At 43.3% G+C, this 25,776-nt stretch overlaps 1 protein-coding gene across 5 annotated transcripts in view; it reads right to left on the reverse strand.

Annotated features, from left to right (window-relative positions):
• The window catches only part of MTA3 (metastasis associated 1 family member 3), a 459,795-nt gene that overhangs the window by 25,680 nt on the left and 408,339 nt on the right, over positions 1-25,776 (reverse strand). For all 5 annotated transcript variants that reach the window (XR_004538871.1, XM_033939005.1, XM_033939006.1 and 2 more), the window contains 2 exons: positions 24,290-24,441; positions 6,927-6,954 (listed from right to left, as the gene is read on the reverse strand). Coding sequence is in view for 4 of the 5 variants with exons in the window: in XM_033939005.1 (XP_033794896.1) it covers positions 6,927-6,954; positions 24,290-24,441 (180 nt within the window). In the remaining variant the exon portion in view is untranslated. The remainder of the gene's footprint in view (positions 1-6,926; positions 6,955-24,289; positions 24,442-25,776) is intronic.

The following is a 25,776-nucleotide window of genomic DNA, read 5'->3' on the forward strand; positions in this document are numbered from 1 at the left end:
GAGATCCTAGCAAAAATGGTAGCAGAACGAGACTTGGGGGTAATCGTCAGTGAGGACATGAAGTCTGCCAATCAAGTGGAGCAGGCTTCCTCCAAGGCAAGACAAATCATGGGCTGCATACGAAGGGGTTTCGTCAGTCGTAAGGCGGAAGTCATTATGCCATTGTATAGATCCATGGTGAGGCCCCACCTGGAATACTGTGTGCAATTCTGGAGGCCGCATTATCGCAAGGATGTGCTGAGACTGGAGTCGGTGCAAAGAATGGCCACCCGGATGGTCTCGGGACTCAAGGATCTACCATACGAAAAACGGCTTGACAAATTACAGCTATACTCGCTCGAGGAGCGCAGAGAGAGGGGGGACATGATCGAGACGTTCAAGTATCTTACGGGCTGCATCGAGGCGGAGGAAGATATCTTCTTTTTCAAGGGTCCCATGACAACAAGAGGACATCCGTTGAAAATCAGGGGCAGGAAACTACGAGGTGACACCAGGAAATTCTTTTTCACTGAAAGAGTGGTTGATCGCTGGAATAGTCTTCCACTACAGGTGATTGAGGCCAGCAGCGTGCCTGATTTTAAGGCCAAATGGGATCGGCACATGGGATCTATTCACAGGGCAAAGGTAGGGGAGGGACATTAAGGTGGGCAGACTAGATGGGCCGTGGGCCCTTATCTGCCGTCTATTTCTATGTTTCTATGTAACTTGTTTTTTTACTGAACTTTTCAAACTACCCTTGTAAGTCTGCAATGTGTTTGCTTTTTGCATGATTTGTTTGATGGAGCTCTTAAAAGATTTGTCCTCCTTTCGTTCCCCCAGTCCCTACTACCCTGGGAGTGATGGTGTTATTGGGGGGCTAACTTAATTTTTTTGCCCAGGACTCATTCTGTCTTAGCTACCCCACTGCCTTCCTGTATACCTGTATATACAGTACATGCTTTAATGTGCAAGTTAGCATTTGCATGTTATTGGGGACAGGTCTGAGATATATAGGGTCCTATATTGCTTTTATAAAATATGTTTAACACAGGGCCTTTTTCAACTTATCACACAGGCCTCCTGTTATGAAATCAGGCCCACGCTGTGGATATTCTGAAAACAAAATCAAATTTAATGGCCACAAACCCTCTAATTCTATAAAAAGCGCTGAAAATTGTTCATGCAAATTTGTGTCCTTACCTAATTTGTGCATGCAAATTAACTGAATAACAAGCTAACTAGCAACAATAATTGCCACTTCAACAAGCAATTCTGGTGCAAATTAGAATTAATTACAAGTTATCTGCCTAAATCTTACTCGCAAGTCAAAGAAAGCATGCAAGGAAATGGGTGGGTTATGGGCAAATCAGGGGCATTTCCTTAAATTACATGCGTAGCTATAGAATAAGGGCGTCCTTGCCTAAATTTAGGGGTGGGCATTTGCAATGCATTTTCTTTGGTTCAAAGGGCCGCATCTAAAATTCAATGCAAAGAAATGCATTTGGGAAGTAAAAATCCAGGAGGTACTGGGAGGTGAGAGGCTGATATGCACGGTTGGGGAGAGGGACCCAGGGGTGATAGTATCTGAGGATCTTAAGCGAAGAAGCAGTATGACAAGGTGGTGGCTATTGCCAGAGGGATGCCAGGCTGTGTAAGAGAGGCATAACCAGCAAAAGAAAGGAGGTGTTGATGCCCCTCTACAGGTTGTTGGTGAGGCCCCACTTGGAGTATTGTGCTCAGTTTTGGAGGCCATATCTGGCGAAGGATATAAGACAACTTGAAGCGGTCCAGAGAAAGGTGACAAAAATGGCAAGGAGAGACAGGAAGATCTGAATATGTATACTCTAGAGGAGAGGAGGGATAGGGGAGATATGATACTGATATTTCAATACTTAAAAGGTACAGTCAACTCCGGATCGCCACATGCATTTAAACGGAGTGTGCACTTAATCGGAGTACCACTTTTTAGTCATGAAAAATCACAGTACACTGTAGTCAAATGCAATAAAGCTTTTATTCAACAAAAACACAATGCAATGTAATACGGTTCAGTTATAGAAACAGCACTGTTCTGTCTAATGCAATACACTGTAAACCTTTTTTTAAACCAATATTCTACTGAAATAATCAGTCATTGTTTTCTGCACGCAGATTGCACGATTCAGGCTGTGTATCCGACTACTGATGCTGTAAAACTGGCCATAGTCATGACATCCATTTATCTCCACATAACAACACAGCGTGTATAGGGACTTCGGTGCGTTCAAGGACACAGTCTCTGCAGGTGGTTCATTAGTCGTGATGACAGCAGCAGTATCCCCGTCCTCGTCAGACTTTTGGTTGTCTGCAGTGTCTTTTATGACTGTACAGATATCGGAATTAGTGCTGTCAGATGGTGTGGGCCCATCATTGTCAACGGCGACATCAGATGCGTGAATGAAGCAAGCCCGTCGATAGCAATTTGAAATCGTTGATAATGAGACTCGAATCTATGCCTCCCGTACCATATGAAGAGAGTCGAGCACCGTCATTTTTCTCGCGAGCTCAGCAGCTCAGGAGCTAGATTCGACGCTTGCATCAATCACTGCCATCACATATCGTAGGACAAGTGACCTGTAATGGTGTTTGAAGTTTGCTATTATTCCTTGGTCCATGGGCTGGATCAAAGAGGTCATGTTTGGTGGCAGAAACACGAGTTTGATGTTGGTTAGTCTTACATCATTGCTGTGTGCTGCAGAGTTATCACACAGCATTACAATGTGTCTCCTACGCCTTCTCATCAGATTGTCAAGCTTCTGTAACCATTCAATCCACAATGTCGCTGTCGTCCACACATTTCTGTTGCTTTCATATTCAACAGGCAGGCATTTAATGTTTTTGAAGCACCGAGGATTTAGATTCTTCCCAATCACCAGTGGCTCGAGCTTTTCACTACCATCCATATTGCAACTGAGCAGCAATGTCAATTGTTCCTTTGGCACCTTGAAGCCAACAGCTTCGCTGCATTTGAAAACCAATGTTTCATCAGGGATGGCACACCAGTACAGGCCCGTCTCATCGGCATTGAAAATGTCACATGGTTCATATCCACTAGTGACTGATGGTAACACTTCTTGACCCATCTTTCTGCACCAAACTCATCCGCATCTTGTTTTTTGCCATACTACTTCTTAAATTTGATGCTGTTACGAATTTTCCACCTATCTAACCATCCGTTTGTTGCTTTGAAGTCTTCTACACCCAGTTCTTTAGATAAGTGTGCCGCTTTCTCCATCAGCAGAGGTCCACTGATTGGCAGTTGTCGATTTCTAGCTTCAGCAAACCTGTTCAACATCTCCAGCCTTCCCAATTCTTTTCCGTTTTCTGGTAGGATTGCTGTTTTGCCAGTCTTTCAATATGGCTTTCTTTTTTTGTAAATCTGAGAAATCTGGCTAGGATGTATGGTGTAATGTTTTGCAATAGAGACCCGACTCTCCCTTTGATCAAGTCTCTTTAAGACATCGACACGTTCAACCAAAGACAATGATTTTTGTCCAGCATGGTGGACACGTTCAGCCAAAGACAATGATTTTAGTCCACGCGACATCATAGTGCATTTCCAAAAGTTCGAACACCTGGCCAGGCCTAGACTGCTGTTCCGAAACACATGGCTCATCCACGTCAGAATGTGATTGCTTTTAACCAGAGTGAATGTAACGTGAAAGAATAGAGGTGGGACCTATGACATCAGTGTGCATAAGTAGATTATCAGAATTGCAAATATCCGGAGTTTACGTCCATTGATTTTAATGTAAAAAAAAAAACCGGGACCGTGGTGGTCAGGTACGGATAATCAAAGCGTGCGCTTAACCGACGTGCATTTAGGTGTAGTCAACTGTATTAATACAGAACCAAACCTTTTCCAGAGAAGGGACTATGGTAAAACTAGAGGACATAAATTGAGGTTACGGGGTTGTAGACTTAAAAGCAATGTTAGGAAATTCTTTTTCATGGAGAGGATAGTGGATGCCTGGAATACCCTCCAAAGGGAGGCGGTGGAGAGCAAAATGTTGACAGAATTAAAAAAAAAAAGCATGGGATGAAAATCTCTAATCAGAAAGTTAAGGGTAGAAATTGAAGAACTAGGGCCGGAACTGAGCAGTCTTGCGTGATCAGTGTACATATCATATATGACTGTATGATTGGGATGGGCTGGGGAGGGCTTCGACAGTAATACTTTGGGATGGTTTAGAAAGGCTGGAGTGAGCTTGAACAGCAACTCCAGTAGTTGAAACCTAATGACAGTGCAAAAATATGGCAGTAATATCAAAGAAAAAAAAATAGACTTGGGCAGACTGGATGGACCACACGGGTCTTTTATCTGTCATCATTTCATTTACTATGTAGACACAGTTCCCAGGCATAAGCGCTGTTCTATAACTGATGAAAGGTAAAGGTGAGTAAGCTCTCAAGGGGAATAAACAACATAGAATATCATTTATTTACAAAAAACAATAGCCAGGTATGTGTGAAACATGTCTAAATGATATTTGAATCCTACGGAAAATAACAAATATTTTTGAAACTACTAAGAAAGCTTAATTCAGATATAGACATATAACCTCATTGGACAACTCTGAGCAAATTGTTAAATATGAAATATTGTTTTATATTATGAAAAAGTATTGCTGCTTGCATAGTTATGACATCCTATAACCTATATTTGGTTTAATTAGAATGGAGCAGAGTAATACTCAAAGTTATTTTAATAAAATGAATTGTATGTCTAGCTGAAAGTACATTTTACAACAAACATTAATTTAGTATATTGAAAAAATATTTTCAGTTCTGTACTGGCATATTAACAGTATAATATTCCTCCATAAAACTTTGAATAATACATACTTTTAAAACAGCTGAAGGCAGGGCCAGATTTAAGCATATTATGGCCCTTAAATTGTAACTTTTAAGAGGCCCCCTCAATTAAGTCGGAAGTAAATTGCAGCTTTAATAGTTTCTCAAAAATAAGGGGACACACTTCAAACCATCGATTATACATAAATAAACAAACACGGTGTGTATTTGGATTCCTTTCCTGCAATGGAAGAGACACTACCCCCTCCCCTACCTTTTACAAAACTATAGCGCAGTTTTTAGCACTGGCCACGGCGGTAACAGCTCCAACACTCATAGGAATTCTATTTGTGTTGGAGCTGTTACCACTGCGACCGGCACTAGCGTGGTTTTGTAAAAAAAAAAAAGAAAAAAGGGGGGGTTATATTAAGAGCATATACTATCAAATCAGCCTCAAAGGCTCAAAAAGCATAGAAATGACTGCCCATTTAAGCTGTTACCCACATCTAAGCTAAGTTGTTTTTTTTTCCTGTTTATTGCTTTTTTGATATTCAAAGTAAGTTTTCATAATTTTTTAATTTAGGTGGATATTCCTTTCCTGGCAGTGTGCTTGACCCATTTTTGATAGAGGAGTAGCCAGAGGAAAATTGGCGCGCTCTCCTGGAGGCAAGAAAATTGCTTCTGTTCCTTCCAGCAGGTCACTGGCTTCTACCATCTGGGAGAGATTTGGGGGGCGATCCACCACATGGGCCATGAGATCATCTTGCCCTTTGCTAAACAGCATCTGATCCTTGAAGAGTACCGTATTTTCACGCATATAACGCGTGTGTTATACACGATTTTACAAACCGTGCATAACCATGCGCGTTGGTACAAATTTTTTTTTCATAGTTTCCCCACCGATGTCCGATTCATCACCGCAAAGGACCACTCGCACCCCCACCCCGAAGGCCCGCTCGCACCCCCACAGCCTCCCCCCTCCCCCTCCCGCATGGAGAAGCTGCCTATCGTTGTTTCCGGATGCCAGCGAGCCCAGCTGCTTCCTCTGCTGGCGGTCCTGCCCCTTCTCTGAGCCCTGCGCTGCGCTGCTTCCTCTTCCGGCGGTCCCGCCCTTTCTCTGACATCAGAGAAAGGGCGGGACCACCGGAAGAGGAAGCAGCGGTCCTTTGGAAAGGAGAGTCGGGGCGGGCGAAAGGAGAGTCGGGGCGGCGAGAGGAGAGTCGGGGCGGCGAGAGGAGAGTTGGGGCGGCGAGAGGAGAGTCGGGACGGCATGCGCGGTATACGCGTGTGTGCGCGCTATAGTAAAATTTTTTTAACATAAATTTCTGTTCCCCGTGTGCGCGTTTTACACGGGTGCGCGGTATATGGGTGAAAATACGGTAATCTGCTGAGAGTGGCCTTGGAGGCCGAGTCGCCTGCCCACTGTCTGATCCAGAGCATCTGGCGGACCAAAATGGAGAAGCTAAAACCTTATCCAAGAAGAGCATCAGCCAGATAATCCAAGCAGTCTGGTATGGCAGGTCTTCTAGTGATGCCAGTCTTTTTGGAGCACATCATTTTTTTTCCTACAGGTATTTTGTTTTTTTTACAGGCTAGTAGGTTTTTAGCTGTGTTCTTTTTTCTGGCAACACCAGCCAATGAAATGTTGTTCCTGTATTCCATGAAAGCATAGTTTATATAGACAGTTTTTTTTTTTCTGTTTTCTATGCTTGTTGAGCCTTTGAGGCTATTTTGATAGTATATGTTCTTAATATAGAGCTCCTTTTACAAAGGTGCGTTAAGACCTTAACGCGCAGAATAGCATGCGCTAGCTGCTACCGCCGCCTCTTGAGCAGGCGGTAGTTTTTCGGGTAGCACGCGCTAATCCGGTGTCTCAGCTAAACACGCTAGTACACCTTTGTAAAAGGAGCCCATAGTGTCTCTCCCATTGCACACAGGTTTGTTGTTTTCTTTTTGTATAATCGAAGCTTTAATAGTTTTCCATGCTAGTTAAGCATGAGACCCCTTCTAATGCGAGGCACTAAGCTCTTATCTAGGTTATACGTAAATCCGGCCCTGGCTGAAGGTCATATTTTATTCTAGAGTCAAATTATTCCCAGAGGCATTAAACTTACCATCAGATGATTTCTAACTGCTTCAGCACTGAAATGAAACAAGCATTGAGTCATTCACCAGCAGTTCTATGCACAGATATTTTGTTGGCCCATCAAAGGAAAGTATGTAGAATCTGTTGTTTGATCTCAGAGTTTTGCCAACTTTATGTATGTACAGTATACTCTGTAGGTTAAATTCTATATATGGCGCCCATAAAATCAGCACCAATAAAATTACTGTTCTATAAGCCACGCTTACATTTAGGTGCGGCTTACAGAATAGTGCTAAGGCCCGAAAACCACAATTAAATTTAGACAGGGCCCTTCACACCATGGGAAACGTGGTGCAAATGCCTGTGTCTAAATTTAGGCATGGATGCTTGTATTCTATAATTAAGCACATAACTGAAAGTAACGCCCCCAATCCAACATGACCCACCCATTTTCATGCCCCCTTTTTGACGTGCGCCTAAATTGATACAAGTAATTTGTAATTGATTTTATTTAGTACCAATAATTGCTTGTTAAGAAGCCAATTACTAGTGCTAATTAGCTTGTTATTCAATTACATTTTTAGCGCTTTTTATAGAATTTGGGGGTTACATAGATTATGTACTGCATACTCATACACACATATATACCTCTTAACTGGATAAACCTGAGTGCACAAATTTACAACTGTCCAAATGCAAAACTGTATGTGCATTTATAGTTTAGAACCTAATTAAGTGGGCACCAATTGGTTTAACTGTCAATAATTACCTTAAAGTGGTATTACCGTGTTTCCCCGAAAATAAGCCCTAGCATGATTTTGGGGGTAGGTCTTAATATAAGTCCTACCCCCGAAAATAAGCCCTAGTCGCCAGAAACAGCGCTTCTCCCCCGCCCCGCCTCATAAGAACATAAGAAGTGCCTCTGCTGGGTCAGACCAGAAGTCCATCCTGCCCAGCAGCCCGCTCACGTGGCAGCCCACCAGGTCCAAGACCTGTATAGTAACCCTCTATCTATACCCTTCTATCCCCTTTTCCTTCAGAAAATTGTCCAATCCCTTCTTGAACTCCAATACCGTACCTTGTCCTAAATCACGCCCTCTGGAAGCGCATTCCAGGTGTCCACCACCCGTTGGGTGAAGAACTTCCTAGCGTTGGTTCTAAATCTGTCCCCTTTTAATTTTGCCGAATGCCCTCTCGTTCTTTCAGATTTTGAAAGTTTGAAGAATCTGTCCCTCTCCACTTTCTCTATGCCCTTCATGATCTTGTAAGTCTCTATCATATCCCCTCTAAGTCTCCGCTTCTCCAGGGAAAAGAGCCCCAGTTTTCCAGTCTTTCAGCGTATGAAAGGTTTTCCATACCTTTTATCAAACGTGTCGCTCTCTTCTGGACCCTCCATGGGTCATGGGTGGATTGGGGGCATTCCTCACGTTTACACGTGAGGAATGCCCCCCAGTCCACCCATGGCCCTCCAATGTCTCCATTCCTTTTTTAGCACCGTGTGTAAAATTTAGGCATGGATCTCACGCCTAAATTTGCGTGCATAAATTTCAATTCAAACTAATTAATGCTGATTTTAAGAAGACAATTATTAGCATTAATTGGCTCATTATTCAATTAAGTTGCGTGTGCAAATTTGGGCATGTGCCCAAATTCACACATGCAATTCAAAGCACCATACAATATATAGAATTTGGGAGTACGTGTAAAGAAAACAGTCAGTTATATGCTCAACCGACAGTGTTTAGGTGTGAATGTTTACACCAGCCTTTGACTTGGCACAAATACTTATACTTTAATTTAGGCACTCAAATTCTATAATGGCTTCAGTGTCCAACTTTGCCTTTATAGGAATACTTAGCACTCAATTTTTTGCAGCTAACTTTCGGTACCCCTTCTTAAATCTACCCTTTACTCTATACAAAAATACAAATTTATTCAACAGACACATTTTCCTTGATCATGCAACAGCTACATTACTTTGTACATCAAAGCTCGTTAATTTTCACAGATTTATAATGCAGTAGCTGAATATAGGTGCATGCATATTTCACTCTGCATGATACGCAGTGACCTGTAGTGTACAGTATAAAGTGCACATATAGCACAGTTACTTACCGTAACAGGTGTTATCCAGGGACAGCAGGCAGATATTCTCTACATGTGGGTGATGTCATCTACAGAGCCCCCTAGCGGACGTTCTCGCAAGTAGACTTGCTTGAAGATCTTCAAGCTTGCGAGTGTACCGCGCATGCGCGAGTGTCCCTCCCGCCCGACTCAGGGCATGCGTCTCCTCAGCGTTGCCTCAGTTCAGATAGCTAGCAAAGAAGCCAACCCGGGGAGGTGGGTGGGTTGCGAGAATATCTGTCTGCTGTCCCTGGATAACACCTGTTACGTTAAGTAACTGTGTTTTATCCCAGGACAAGCAGGCAGCATATTCTCTACATGTGGGAGACCTCCAAGCTAACCAGAATGAGATGGTGGGAGACTTGGCAATTTAGGAGAACATATTTCGCAAAACCGACTGTCCAAAATGGTCGTCACGCCTGGAGAAAGCATCCAGACAGTAGTGAGAGGTGAAAGTATGAACTGAGGACCATGTGGCAGTCTTACAGATTTCCTCAATTAGAGTCGATCGGAGGAAAGCAACAGACGCCGCCATCGCTCTGACCTGTGGCCTGTGACTCGACCCGGCAGGGAGAGACCAGCTTGAGCGTAACAGAAAGAGATACAAGCGGATAACCAGTTAGAAATGGTCTACTTAGAAACAGAGCACCCCAAGCGATTAGGATCGAAAGAGATGAACAGCTGGGGAGCAGACCGCTGAGGAGCAGTGCGCTTCAAGTAGAAGGCCAGCGCATGCTTACAGTCAAGAGAATGCAGAGCCACTTCCCCTGGGTGAGAATGGGGCTTTGGAAAAAACACAGGAAGAACAATTGATTGGTTGATGTTAAAATCCGAAACAACCTTAGGCAAGAATTTAGGATGGGTACAGAGAACCACCTTATCATGATGGAAAACAGTGAAAGGAGGGTCCACCACCAAGGCCTGAAGCTCACTGACCCTACGAGCAGAAGTGAACGCAATAAGAAACACAAATTTCCATGTGAGAAACTTCAAGTGAGCCCGCGCCAGCGGCTCAAAAGGCGGTTTCATCAATTGAGCAAGGACCACGTTAAGATCCCAAACCATGGGAGGAGGTTTAAGGGGCGGATGAATGTGAAAAAGGCCCTTCATTAAGCGGGAAACCACAGGATGAACAGAGAGAGGCTTCCCGTCAATCGGCAGATGAAAAGCAGCAATGGCATTAAGGTGGACTCTAATCGAGGTGGATTTGAGGCCAGCCCCAGACAAGTGCAACAGATAATCCAGGACAGAAGACAAGGAGGCGGATTGCGGTTCCTGTCGCTGCTTAGCACACCAGGAAGAAAAGTGGGTCTACTTCTGATGGTAACATTGGCGAGTGGACTCCTTCCGAGACACCTCCAGGACATCCAGCACAGACTGAGAAAACTGGAACGAGAGCATTAAATCTCAAGGAACCAAGCTGTTAAGTGCAGAGACTGCAGGTTGGGATTAAGCAGAGACCCCAGATTCTGCGTAAGCAGAGAAGGAAAAACAGGCAGTAGAAGAGGCTCCTTGGAACTGAGTTGTAACAGCAGGGAGAACCACGGTTTTCAGGGCCACCAAGGAGCTATCAGAATCATGGTGGCGTGAGTGGACTTGAGCATGACGAGAGTCTTCAGAATCAGAGGGAAAAGAGGAAACGCATACAGAAACAGGTTCGTCCAATCCAGAAGAAAGGCATCCGCCTCGATCCTGTAAGGGGTGTAAACCCTGGAGCAGAAATGGGGCAACTTGCGATTGAGGGGGGATGCGAACAGATCGATTTCCGGTGTCCCCCACCGAGCAAACACCTGACCACAGGGTCGAAGAATGGAGTGACAATTTGTGAGGCTGCAGAAGACGGCTCAACTTGTCCGCCAGGCAGTTCTGCTGACCCTGAATGTAGACAGCACGAAGGAAAATGTTGCGGCGGATCGCCCAATCCCAGAGCCACCCAATGCCCCCCTGTTTGTTGATATAATACATGCGACCTGGTTGTCCGTGCGAACCAGCACCACCCGGTCGCGAAGCAGGTGACAGAAAGTTTTCAGAGTGTTGAAAACAGCGCGAAGCTCCAGCAGATTGATATGACAAAGGCGGTCCGCACCAGACCAAAGACCCTGCGTGCGAAGACCATCCAGATGAGCCCCCCAAGCATAGGCTGATGAGTCCGTCATGAGCACCTTCTGTGGGGGAGGAGCATGAAACAGAAAACCTCTGGAAAGATTGGAAGAGACCATCCACCAGCGGAGAGACTGTTTCAACAAAGGAGTCATGACAATGAGTCGAGAGACAGGATCCCGATCCTGGTTCCATTGATACGCCAGGGTCCACTGAGGTATGCGGAGGTGAAGTTTGGCAAAAGGAGTCACGTGAACCGTGGAGACCATGTGGCCGAGCAAGACTATCATGAACCGAGCTGGGGCCGAGGACAGGAGGGCCACCTTCTGACACAATCGAACAAGGGTCTCCTGATGAGGCCGAGGCAAGGAGGAGCGAAGGCAAATAGTCTGATTCATCGCGTGCAGAACTTCCTGGCGAGAAGATGCTTTGATCAACCAGTCGTCGAGGTAGGGAAACACCTGCAGACCTCGGAGATGCAGGGCTGCGGCCACCACAACCAGGCATTTCATGAAGACCCTTGGTGAGGCCGCCAGGCCGAAGGGAAGAACACAATATTGGAAGTGGAGATCCCCCACCCGGAATCTCAGATACTGGCGAGAGGCCGGATGAATCAGTATGTGCGTGTAAGCCTCCTTGAGGTCCAACGAGCACAGCCAGTCCCCTTCGTCCATCAGGAGATATAATGTAGGAAGGGTGATCATTCTGAACTTTTCCTTGACCAGAAATTTGTTCAGAGCCCTGAGGTCCAGGATCGGACGCAGATCTCCCGTTTCTTGGAAACCAGAAAATACCAGGAATAAAACCCCATATTCCACTGATCCGGAGGAACCTCCTCAACCGCCCGGAGGCGAAGGAGGGCCTGAGCTTCCCGCAGAAGAAGAGGTAGCCGAGACCTGACAGAAGGAAATAATAAAGCAAGCCATGGTGCAAGAGGCACAATGATTTCACATGAAGCAAGGGAGCAGGGCTTCTGGCTCTGCGGAAAACTGAGAACTGAGGCCACGCTGAGGAGACGCATGTCCTGAGTCGGGCGGGAGGGGCACTCGCGCATGCGCGGTACACTCGCAAGCTTGAAGATCTTCAAGCAAGTCTACTTGCTAGAACGTCCGCTAGGGGGCTCCGTAGATGACATCACCCACATGTAGAGAATATGCTGCCTGCTTGTCCTGGGATAAAGGTCTACAGTTTTTGCATATACGTAAATGCAATAAAATATTCTGTATGTTTCAAAATGTTCATGTTGTAAATACACTTTTCCCTCCATATTTGCTGTGATAGGGGATTAAAAACAATCGTGAATATGGTGAAACCGCGAATAACATGGTGGGAGACCTGGCCTGTTCCTGAAGGAGAGGCAAAACATGGTGAAGAAAGTGCTGGAAATCAGCGATTTTTCTCTGCAAACGCTTGGAATCAGCGATTTCTCTATGCAAACTGATGTAATTGAGAGGAGGGGAGCCAGCAAACTAAAAACCGCAAATAATCAAAACCGTGAATGATGAAACCGCAAATACAGAGGGAGCAGTGTAGATCATAGTAGAGCTGATTTTCTCAGCTACTGGAACAGCTAGAACAGTTTTAGTAGATGAATTACATCAGAGGTCTGTAATGCGTGGTCCCAAAATCACATGCGGCCCTCGAAGTCCTACACTGCAGCCCTCAGTTGATGTAAAGGCATTAATTTCAGGCTTGCCCACTTGTTATAGAAACTGCAAACAATCTCTTAAGTGTGATACTCAGGTGTCTCATTTATAGAATTTGCTACTGTTGATAATACAAAACAGAGTGAGTTTTTAAAAAATAAACCCTTGAAGTGTTGTAGACAGTGGCATAGTGAGGGTGAGAGGCGCCCGGGCTGGTGGCGCCCCTCCCCCACCATGCGTGTGCACCCCTTCCTTACCCTGTACCTCTTTTAACTTCCAAGGCACAAGCAGCATGGCCAACTTGCTGCCCGCATCGTCTTTGGCTCTTCCTCTGACATCACTTCCTAGCAACGGGATCTGAAAGTGACGTCAGAGGGAGAGCAGACGTTGGTGCGAACGCTGGCAAAGTGATAGCGGTAAGGGGGGAGGAAGTGAAGGGGCATGCACAGAAGGGGGTGGTGTGGGAAGGAGTGGGGGGGGCAGAGGAGAAGGGATGCTGGAACTCTCACCAAGATGTTATTCGGGGTGGACGCCCCCCGAACTATGCAACTGGTTGTAGATTCAATATTAGTATTAATTGTTAATGTTTAATACTCTGTCTGACCAAACATGTCAATGCGGTTTACAAAATTAGTAGTATGTGGAAGCTTGAAATTTGGGGGGAGGCCTTTAGATTTCTCTTGTATCCACATGGCAGCCCTTTACATGAAAAAGGTTGGAGACCACTCAACTACATAGTAATATAGTAAATGACAAGAGATAAAGGCCTGTATGGTCCAGAGGGATCCAGAGTTCCACCTAAGGTTCCAAACAGGTTCCACTCAATGCCCTGTTTAAAGTGTAAAGGTCATTCAGTTTTGCTTTGTTTCTCTCCTTTTTCTATGTGTGGATCCTATGTATCAGGGAGGTCAAACGTCAGTCCTCAAGGGCTGCAATTCAGTCGGGTTTTTAGGCTTTACCCAATGAATTTGCATAATATCTATTTGCATGCATTGTTTCCATTGTTTCCATGGGAAATCCAGAAAACCTGACCTGGTGAGGGCCGAAGTTGGACATCCCTGCTCTATATGTTAATCCCATGGATTTTTGAATTTTGTCACACATCTACTATAAGAGCCTACTCTCTAGAGCAGTGTTTCTCAACACGTGAGCCGCTTGTGGGTCGTAGGTGGTGCCAGCGCTGTATGTCTCCCAACTTCCTTCTGCCGTCACGTATACGCAGCGCTGGCACTGTATGACTCTTCCTTTTGCCATCCTGTATCTCCCGCCTTCCTTGTCTTCTCTCCCCAGCCTGTCCCCCCCTCCCCTCCCCCCCGGAACAGCAGCAGCAGCTCACTGTGTGCTTTTAACTTCCCCACACAGTTGCCACTAGTATTAGTTTAGCTGCAGTTTTATCAGGCAGCGTCGGGGTCTTTGCTAGGCCAGACCGTCTCCGACGAAAGAGGAAGTTGCCTCATCGGAGGCAGGCCAGCCTAGCAAAGGCCCCGAGGCTGCCTAATGGAACCGTGGCTAAACTAACACTAGTGGCAATTGTATGGGGAAGTTAAAAGCATGCAGTGAACTGCTGCTAGGGAGAGCAGAGGTACTACTGGACATGGGGAAGGGAGAAAGGGTACTGCTGGAATGGGGAGAGGAAGAGATGTTGCTGGACAAGAGGGAGGGAAAGGGAAAGGAGAAGAGATACTGCTGGACCTGGCAGAAGGAGAGGGGTAAGGAAAGGTGCTGCTAGACTTCAAGGAGAAGGGAAGGGAAAGGAAAGGTGTTGCACGCTGGAGGGGAGGGTGAGATGGTGCATGGGGAGAGAGCATATTAGCTGAGAGTGGGGTTAGGGAGAGGGAAGGAAGGAAAATTGTTGCAGGATGAGTGAGAGTGATGAGAGAGGGAGAAATGGACATGGTGTGGAGGAAAGGGAGAAATGGGGCATAGGGAGAAAACATGTGAGTGGGGTTGGGGAGAGATGGACTGGAGGTGGGAAGGAGGGATCTCACACTCGAGGGAAGGGGCGAGGGAAAACAGAGAAAGTGTGCAGGTGGCAGAAAGTGTTGGACTCATAGAGAGAGGGAGAGATGGAAGGGGAAGGAAGGAGAAATGTCACACAGGGGAAGGGGGAGAGGGCAGAGAGTAAAAAGTTGGATTCATGGAGGGAGAGAGAAAGAGATGTTGGTTGGGTGAAGGAATGAGGACTGGATGAGAGGAAGTGTGCAGGAGGCAGAGAGAAAGAAATGTTGGACTGGTGGAAAGAAGGGAGAAATGTTGGATGTGGCAGTAGGGAGAGATGCACCCTGGATCTCTTTCCCCACTCTCTTTGCAGGAAGGGTGGGAATGAGAGAAGGACAGTGTGAGAGAGAGGGAGACATGTTGCCCATGAGGGTGGAGGAGAGAGGAAGAAATGTTGGACTCATGGAGGGAGAGAGAGAGAGAGACAGAGATGTTGGGTTGTGGAAGGGAATGAGATCTGAAGAAGAAGCGTGCAGGAGGCAGAAAGAAAGACATATTAGATGCACAGTCAGAAGGAAGTGCAACCAGAGACTCATGAAATCACCAGACAACAAAGGTATGAAAAATGACTTTATTTTCAATTTAGTGATCAAAATATGTCAATTTTGAGAATTTATATCTGCTGTCTAAATTTTGCACTATATTTGTCTATTTTTCTATAGTTGTTACTGAGGTGACATTGCATATTTTAAAGTCATCTGCCTTGACCTCTTTGAACAAAACAAAACAAATACAAATGATAATTAACATTTTCTGTGTACAGTGTGCTTTGTGTGTGGGGGGGGGTTATTTTGTGGTTACCATTATGTATTAATAAGTTTATATTGTGTGTATATGAAAAATGGATGAAAGAAATTGCATTACAATTAATACTAATATTATGGGGGTAGGGTCAGGGGTGGAGCTTGGGCATGTCTGAGCCAGAGTTTGGGTGGTTCTGGGGCGGAGTTTGGGTAGGGGTACTCAGTTGATATTTGTTAGATTTAGTGAGTACTTGGCTTGAAGAAGTTGAGAAACACAGCTCTAGAGCAATGGGTGTTAAGCATCCCCAATACTGAGCTAATCCCTTTGATTATGTCCAGGGAGGGATAATTTTTTCTCTGGTTTGACAGTTGCTCAGGTCCAACAGCTGAGGTGGCCTCTCACCTTCTACTCGACTTGTTCCATGGTGGCGGTTGAGAAATGCTGGACTGGGTCCTCATCCTTTGGTCGAGGGTGTAAGAGGTCTGGTTTCGGCTCCTTTACATCTGCGTGCCGACAGCCACTTACTCCCGCTTCTCTGCTTTGAAGTCGTACCAGTGGGGAGGAAGACGGCGCATCAGATGATGGTGGCAGTTGGCTGTTTAAAGCAGCTGATGCACCGAGATGATAGTGGCGATTGCCCGGCTGTTGCAGAGGTCATTCTGATCCAAATAACATGCCTGCTTTTTGGCATTGCCTTGACTCTGATCCAAATGACTAGCCTGCATTTTGGCACTCAGTACTACAACCTGGGAAACCTTTTGGTGGCTGGGCTTCATATTTCAGGACTCAAGGAGCATACTATCCTTGGCATGTCGTCTCTATGAACTTCTAATATCAGATCCTATTTTCTGACTGGAATTTACTTTAATTTTATATATTTAATTTTTATTTGTTTTTTTAATCCTAATTTAATTTATTCACTGAATACTTGTTGGGATGTTCATATCTTGTCTCTATCTCTGTCTTTATCTTTTCTATCTTTACTATTTTAATAATTGTTTTCTCAGGTACTTTAGTTAGATTGTGAGCCTTCGGGACAGTTAGGGAACTTCCAAGTACCTTTCTTTCTTTCTTTTTATTTTATTGTATCTTTAATGTATCTTTACTGTAAACCGCTTAGAACCTCACGGTATAGCGGTATACAAGAAATAAAATAAAATTAAATAATTTGCATTGTGTGAGGCAACATCAGTCATTACATTACATTACATTACATTAGGGATTTCTATTCCGCCATTACCTTGCGGTTCAAGGCGGATTACAAAAGGTTAATTTAAAAAAAACAGAGTTACAATGATTAGCAAGAGAGGTAAGTTGTAGATCTTATAAACATTTAGCGGGTTGTTGAGGGTGAGGTGGTTTGTGAAAGAGTTAATAGGTGGTCATAGTGGAAGTTCTTTTGTTATTATTCGTGCAGTAATGGATAGGTCAAATGTCAGTTTTAGAGTTATTAAACGGTCGTGATGTTATTGCTGCTTCAGGAATTTCTTGAAAAGTGTGGTTTTTAATTCTTTTCTGAACGTCCTATAGTCTGGGGTGGTCATCAAGAGGTTGGAGATCTTGTTGTCCAGCCTTGCGGCTTGGGTGGCTAGGAGGCCGTCGTGTAGTTTTGTTCTTTTTACTTCCTTGATTGGGGGGGGTATGAATGGGGAGTGCGTTTTTCTGTGTCTTGTAGTGGGTGCTTGGATGAGGCGATTGTTCAAGTATGATGGGCTGTCTCCGTGTAGGGTTTTAAATAATATGCAGTAGAATTTGAATTGGATTCTTTCTTGGATTGGGAGCCAGTGTGAGTTGATGAAGGCTTCAGTGATGTGGTCATGTTTTTTCAAAGAGTAGATGAGTCTCAATGCTGTATTTTGGATTGTTTGGAGTTGTTTGATCATAGTTGCAGGGCAAGGAAGGAAGAGGATGTTGCAGTAGTCCAATATACCTAGTATTAGGGATTGTACTATAAGTTGGAATTGTGTTCTTTCAAAGAATTTTCGGACTTGTCTCAGATTTCTCATGACTGCGAATGATCTCTTAATTGTTTTATTTATTTGCGGTTGCATGGTGCAGCATCTGTCTATGGTCATGCCAAGTAGTTTTATGGTGGTTTGGATGGGATATTTGATTGCGTTTATGTCTAAGTTGGTTGTGGTTTGGATCTTGTCATTTTCGAGAAGGATGAATTTTGTTTTGTCTTGGTTGAGTTTAAGTTTGTGATTTTTCATCCAGGTTGTGACTGTTTCAAGTGTTTGGTGAAGTTTGTCTGTCATGGTAGGTTTGGAATGATCGTATGGGATGAGGATGTGATGTCATCCGCATAACTATAAGTGGTTATGCCCAGATTGTCCAGATGCGTTCCTAGAGATGCAGTGTAGAGATTGAAGAGGGTGGGGGATAGTGGAGATCCTTGTGGTACGCCGCAGGGGTTTGACCAGGATTCTGACTTTTCTTTGTTTGATTTTACACTGTAGGTTCTGAGTTTTAGGAATCCTTCAAACCAAGAGTATACTTTATCTGAGATGCCTATTGCGTCTAAGATCTGTAGAAGGATGTTGTGATCCACTAGGTCGAATGCCGCAGTTAGGTCCAGTTGTATGAGAAGCATTTTTTTCCCTGTACTAAGGTGTTGTCTGACGGTATCCATAAGGGAGCCTAGTAGTGTCTCTGTACTGAAATTTGTTCTGAAGCCTGATTGCTTGGGGTGGAGTAGGTTGTGGTCATCTATGTAGTTGGTGAGGAGTTTGGCTACTAGGCCTTCTATAATTTTGACATATAGCGGAAATGTTGGCACCTATTAAGGGAATTTTCAATAAAAACCAAAAGTTTAAATCTCATTTTAGTCTGATACATTGTAAACCGCTTAGGTTAGTAAAATGCAGGAGTGGTTTATCAAATCTTAAATAAAAATAAATCCCAAAAATCGTCCTGCTTATAACACCCATCTCATAGCCATAATCAAACAGAAAAAACATCTAGATTTCCTGTTCAGTTATGCCTGCGAGATAGATATTTCTTGCACTGAAAATGTCCAAAATGAATAGCTACTTTTTCAAAGTGAAATGTCTAACTTCTGAACAACAAAAAAATCAGGACTATGATCGTCTGTCTGGCATCATTTTTAAAAATATGGCCACACAGATGTCCCTGTAGAGTAGAGAAGTCTAGTGATTAGTGCAATGGACTATAAACTCAGGGAGACAGGTTCAGACTCCACTATAACTCTTTTTTATTGATAAGCATGATGAAATTCCTACTGTACCTGAATGCACACCACTTCAATAGCCTTCAGGCTTGTAGGTGGTCTTATATATTTAGATGCAGTAGATATTTTCTGTTTCTGGAAGGCTCAGAATTAAAAAACAAAGAAAAAAAAAAGTGTTGAACCGGGACTTGAACCTGGGTCCCTTGATTCACACTAACCATTAGGCTGTTCCTCTAACAGGCTTACTGCTTTGTTCAGAATGGCTAAAATACCTGCAGCTGACATATACCTGGGGTTTCCTTTCCAATTTTATGTTCAGGGGAGAGGGAAGAGGACAGTATTCGCTGGGGGATTAAGGTGGGGACAGTGGTCAGCTGCTCAAGTAGAATCAAGGGTCATCAACTTGGCTGCTTCTCCTGTCACTACTGTCAGGACTGTGCCCCGACTCAATCACTTTTGAGTTGGGAGTTTGCATGCAAATGATTTGTACCTTCATGCAAATCATTTGCATGCAAACTTGATAGTGAATCAATTGCTGTTTAAAATCGGCCAGGAATTGGCCAACAGTGATTGACTTCCTATCTTTAGTGAATCTGGGTCGTTTAATTATTTGTTTCTCCCCCCACTCTCTCCCATTTTTACTTTTATGGAAAAGTTAACACATAAACAAAGTGTTATCCAATCAACATAATGGTACAGTTTAGGGGGTGAGGAACTTATGTGCACGACGGAAGAGCAGGACTTGGGTGTGATTGTATGCGATGATCTTAAGGTAGCCAAACAGGTTGAAAAAGTGACGGCGAAAGCTAGAAGGATGCTAGGTTGCATAGGGAGAGGTATGGCCAGTAGGAAAAAGGAGATGCCTCTGTATAAGACTCTGGTGAGAACTCATTTAGAATATTGTGTATAATTCTGGAGGCAGCACCTTCAAAAAGATATAAAAAGGATGGAGTCGGTCCAGAGGAAGACTACTAAAATGATGTGTGGTCTTCGTGATACATCATAAGGGGACAGACTTAAAGATCTCAATCTGTATACTTTGGAGGAAAGGCGGGAGAGGGGAGATATGATAGAGACGTTTAAATACCTACGTAATATAAATGCGCATGAGTCGAGTCTCTTTAATTTGAAAGGAAACTCTGCAATGAGAGGGCATAGGATGAAGTTAAGAGGCGATAGGCTCTGGAGTAATCTAAGGAAATACTTTTATACAGAAAGGGTGGTAGATGCATGGAACAATCTCCCGGAAGAGGTGGTGGAAACAGAGACTGTGCCTGAATTCAAGAGGGCCTGGGACAGGCACGTGGGATCTCTCAGAGAAAGAGACAATGGTTACTGTGGATGGGCAGACTAGATGGCCTTTATATGCTGCCATGTTTCTATAACTCTGTAATTGCTAAAAAAAATCTTTAAAAAATCTCACAACGTGTGAAGCAGTAATTAACTGTCCTTTAGGACTTCAGTGCTGCTTGACTATCACTCCTGATGCTAAGAGTACAGCACCCACACTGACTTCCAGCAGCCGGTTTTGAAACTTAGAGCAGGATATTACTGCAATAGGCTTGTGTGGTAATGAATCCCCTGAGGCAGGTTGGGGGACAAAAATGTTAGGAGGGTCAGTGTGGTTGCTGTACCCTTAGCGTTGGGAGTGAGAGTCAAGCAGGGAAGGACAGGATATAAAACCCAAAAAAATAAATTATGAGCTTACTACCTACAAAATATGTGATGGTAGGGGCTCACATTTTAATGGGAAAAATTAACAGATGCAAAGAAAAATACTGCAGAAAGGATGTATATGATGCCAAGTTTTATTTACAACAAAACATCGTTTCAATGTGGTACACCTTTGTAAAGTGGAACAGGGGCCGACACGGTCCGTGTTTCAAGGGTCCAATGGATTCGGTAAAGGTCCACAAAGATGTATAAAAGAGCCCAAACCGCATGTGGAATGGAGATGCCCAGAATCTGCGAATCAGAGTGTGGCTAATAAAGTACAAAAATGGAGGTTCGGGGATTAGCAGCTGGCTATTAATAGGTAAAAAGGAAAATGGGGTCATTTCGCCACCATGCTAAAAGTGGCTTCAGATCTGCATTGAGTAAAAACACTAGCCACTTTTTAACAAGTCCCTAATATGTTTTGTGTGGAACAATGGAGGTATTTTCCCGATACACAGATGTTCTGTGCTTTTGCAAATATACAGTATATTACACTAGGCAGCAACATAAAAAAATCATCAATATCCACTGCGCAAATGTAGTTTTGATGCAATTAAATATATAGTCTTCAGGTGTTTACGAGCCACAAGGATGTCTGATTATTATAAATCAAATAAAAATATATTGCACATTCATTTGGATATATTTCTAAATAATATAAATCTAGAAGTATATACAGAGGGAAGTATATTTTATTCTAGATGAATGTTTTTCTAACAAATATAAAATAATGATTTGTTTCTGCAGATACTACTGTTAATGGCAGTGAATTTTGGTAAAAAAATTTCTATGCTGCATAACTTTTGCTCATCCTATAAAGAGCTAATTAAAGTTGACAGTTTCATTAATTGTACCATATGTACCCCACAGCTTCATTGATTTTAATTCCCAAGAAAGTTAATTAGCAATCCCATAAGGGGCTCTCAGCAGTTTTACCTTTTCCATTTTTTTTTAAATTAAACATGCTTACTGTTTTAAATAAAAGCCTGATTAAATGTATTATAAAACAGCTTTTTTTTTTTTTTTTAAAGTTCAATCATCTTTATTAATATTTTAAAATATACATCCATGGATAATCTAAATATCTTTCTGTGTACTTGTTGGGGGAGGTCAAGTTTCAAAGGAAACATGCATCGTTCTCTTTTGAAAACTAACAACCTGAAAGTTTGCACACTAAGGGATCCTTTTACTAAGGTGCGCTAACAAATTTAGTTTGTATGAAATGCTAAGATGCCCTTAGGTATAAACTGGGCTTCTTAGCGGCTGATTCTCGAACCATGTATCCTGATTTTAGGCAGCGATAGGTATCCTACCACCATCCGGCAGCCAATTGGAACGCATGTTTTTAGAAAAAATGCTGCCGAGGAAGGCATTTGTGCTACTTCTATGGAGCATGCAGGAACGCTTAAGCATCATGGTTTCGCCCAGAAGTAGCCTTGGGTGGGCTTAAGTGTTGGTACGGGTCTCCATAAACGGGAGACAGATGTCTTAAATGTAGGCCTGCAAAATGCAGACCCGATTCTGAATAGGACGCTGCTGCGTAATTGGCATGCAATCGACGGCTGCTTCTTAGGCGACCGCAGATACTGGTATCCTATATAGAATCAGGCCCTTAGCATTTAGCATGCTTTGCACCTGATACTGCACAGGCAGTCAGGTGATATCTATTATGACTCCTATTTTGGGGGTTAGAAAGGAATTCTTTTCCAAATCAAAGATCTAATACTAAAGAAATAAGGAAGGATTCAATACAAATTTTGGACAGATTATGATGAACCCCAGAGCTTCTAGGATGTGAATGGTTATCTTAGAAAACTGTGGGGCATTCTTTGGAAATGAACACTTTTATATCCAAAAAACCAAAAATGTATTTTTTTCTAAATAGGGGCATAGTCAGACATCCAATTTTGGGTGGGCCTGAGTCCAAATGGGTGGGAAAGATAACCTCACCCTCCCAGGCAATTGGGGGGGTCATTTAACTCTATTCCTCTGATTCCCCTCCCAGGTAACTTTAAATCCTTTAGATCTTCACTCATCCCCCTTGTTCAAGCCGACTCCAAGCCTTCCCTCTGTTGCAACTTCCTGGTCCTGCTCACTCTACTATCAAAGATATGTATATAGCACTTAGGTGACACAGTGGCATATAAATGTGTGTGTGTACACATAAGAACATAAATGCTAGTATTCTAGACATTTATGTAACTTTTGCATAAATCTTAGCACCTACTTTCCAAAATTATTCATTGTGCTATAAGCATAAACCCATTATACATATCCTATCTAATTCTACAAACAATGTGCACCACTTATATGCACAATTGCAAGAGTATAGAATAATGCCACTTATACATGCCTAACAATTACTTAATTGGCCCTTGATAGGCACTTAATTGGCGATAAGTATCAATAATTGGCCTTAACTAGCATTAATTTGCAGTTAACACGCATGAGCTACGATATAAGCACATAAAAGCTGCCATAATGGGATAGACCACAGGTCAAACTGCCCAGTATCTTGTTTCCAACAGTGGCCAACCCAGGCAAGATCCCAAGGAGTAAAAAAGATTTTATGTTGCTTATTCAATTTCCCCAAGCCATTTCAATAATGACTTATGGACTTTTGAGTTAGGAAATGATCCAAATCTTTTTAAACTCTGCCATGCTAACTGCTTTCACCACATTCTCTGGCAATGAATTCCAGAGTTTAATTACATGTTGAGTGAAGAAATATTTTCTCCGGTTTGTTTTAAATCTGCTATTTAATTGTTTCATTACATGACCCCCTTGTCCTAGTATTTCTGAGAAGAATAAACAAAAGATTTGCATCTACCCTCTCCACTCAGTATTTTATAGACCCTCTATCATATCTCCTCTGAGATGTCTCTTCTCCAGGCTGAAGAGCCCTAGCTGCTTTAGCCTTTCCTCATAGGAAAGTCGTCCCATCTCTTACCATTTTCATCGTCCTCCTCTGTACTTTTTCTAATTCCGCTATATCTTATTTGAAATGTGATAACTAGAACTGCACAGTATTCATGCGACAACATGACCCTATTCTATACGTGTGTACGACAATTGTCTAGTGCAAAGGAGGCATTCACAAGGGAAAGGCACCGGGGGGGAGGGCAGGGGGGTCATGAATGTTGTGACTATTCTAGCACGCACTTTAGAGAATGCTTTAGGAGCACAATTTTCAAATAACTTTTATGTGGGCAAAATAACCATCTAAGTTTAGCCAAACCTGACTAGATTTTCAGGTGAAACTTGACTGGTTAGATTTTAAACTTCTATTTGTCTGACTGAGATAGATTACCTTAGTGCTGAAAATCAATGCTAAACAGTCATAAATCTCACTCAAGGAATCGACCTGAAGCTGATCCTTTTCAGTTGGCTAAATATGGCCACTTTGTGAATTAAATGGTTGAATCCAAGCGTATTTGCGGGAGAAAATATTTAGAAGTAGAGACTGGACTAGCTAACTCCTGAAGTTAACTGATTGAAATGTTTGAAAATCTACCTCGCACGAATATTCTGAAGTTCAAGACAACATCTTTACAAAGTGTCACATAGCAAGTCTGACCTAAAAACGTGGCTGGCTTTAAGCTCAGAGAAAGCATAGTACAGAAATGCAATAACAGCTAATGCATTTACAATAAAGCTGCCAGCTTCTTAGTCCAAATTAAACCCCTCCCCCTTTTTACAAAGTTCTGCTGTCTTGTAGCGCAAGCTAAATGCCAAACCGCCCATAGGAATAGAATGGGCGGCGTAGCATTTAGTTCAGGCTGCTTGGCAGCACGGCTTTGTAAAAAAAAAAAAAATAAAAGTGGGGGAGGGGTACCTTCATAGTCATTAAGGCCTACATTACTTTCACTTTACCTCGTCTCTTCTGTAACAATAAAGAAACCGTCATCAGGAGCATCAAGCCAATTTGTTCTCTGCCTCTTGGCCCCTGGAATACTGTTTGGTTTAATGATGTTCACATTGTGCAAAGTCTTTCCATTGCTCAAATAGGAATGATGAGAAGCATGCTGCAATGACAATGAAAAGAACAAAAAAAGTATTTGTATAGCAAGAGATGAATCCAATATGATAAAATATAGGCCTTATATGACTCTACAAGTCGACATTGTTTATTTAAAGCTTCTATACCGCTAACTAATGTCAATTCAGAGCAATCTACATGAGCAGCTTTGATGGAAATATGAACATTAACTTCAGTAATATACAATATATTACAATACAGTGCTCCCCCGCGAATTCGCGGTCGGTGGTTCACGGTCCTTGTCATTCGCGGAATTTTCCGACCGCGAACCGCCGACACGCAGCTCCTGATTGGTAAGGCCTGACTTTAGTACAGGAACAGATTCGCGGGGGTTCCTGGAACGGAACTCCTGTGAATATTGGGGTAGTACTGTATATGAACTATAATCAAACTGTTGGAGTTATGATAAAATAGCTTAGTAATGGTGTTACATATAGAATTAGATTGTTTCTGAGATGTCCAGCATACATGTACAAATGATTTACCTAGTCTATACAGTACATATATAGGGAATGTGTAGTGCAGTGGTTAGAGCTACAGCTTCAGCACCCTGAGGTTGTGGGTTCAAATCCTGTTCTGCTCCTTGTGACCCTGGGCAAGTCAGTTAATCCCCCCGTTGCCCCAGGTACATTAGGCAGAGTGTGAACCCACTGGGACAGTTAGAGAAAAATGCTTAAGTACCTGAATGTAAACCACTTAGGCTATAAGTGGTATATAAATAAATAACAAACCAAGAAATTGACCCTGAAATATCCACAGAGAAGAAAATCCAAAGGAAAACCAAAAAACACTGTGGAGTGGCAATGTTCCTGAAATGGACTTTATTGAAAATGTAAAAGTTCCACAAATCAATGTAACCAATCCACATAGAAATAAAACAATCCACATAAAAACCTTGAGGATCTAATTCGCTGAGAGCATGGGACCCCACACGGTCCGTGTTTCGACAAGATAGTCTTCTTCAGGGGTCTCTGATACTCCTAAGGTAGTAGATATGTTGAATAAACAGTCCAAAAGTACAAATGCGTGGAACTCTGCAGAGAACGCGCTGCTCTCCAAAGCTCTCAACCAAAGAACTCCCACACTTTCAATTGCCAACCACTGCCCACCACAGAGACCAAGTCACACACATTTGACTGCCTTTACCCTTTAAGCACCCTGTGGTCTACCATCTCTCCTGCTCTTCCCAGCCCGCCATCCAGCACAGCCGCTTTAATCTCATTCCCTCCCCCCACTCCTACCTTCTTATTCATGCCTGAAATCACCCGCCATTTTTCTTCTCCAGCACCCCACCCCCTCCAACACCACTTCTCGCCTTGGC

The sequence above is a fragment of the Geotrypetes seraphini genome, chromosome 3 (assembly GCF_902459505.1).
Source record: "Geotrypetes seraphini chromosome 3, aGeoSer1.1, whole genome shotgun sequence".
Classification (NCBI taxonomy): Eukaryota; Metazoa; Chordata; class Amphibia; order Gymnophiona; family Dermophiidae; genus Geotrypetes; species Geotrypetes seraphini.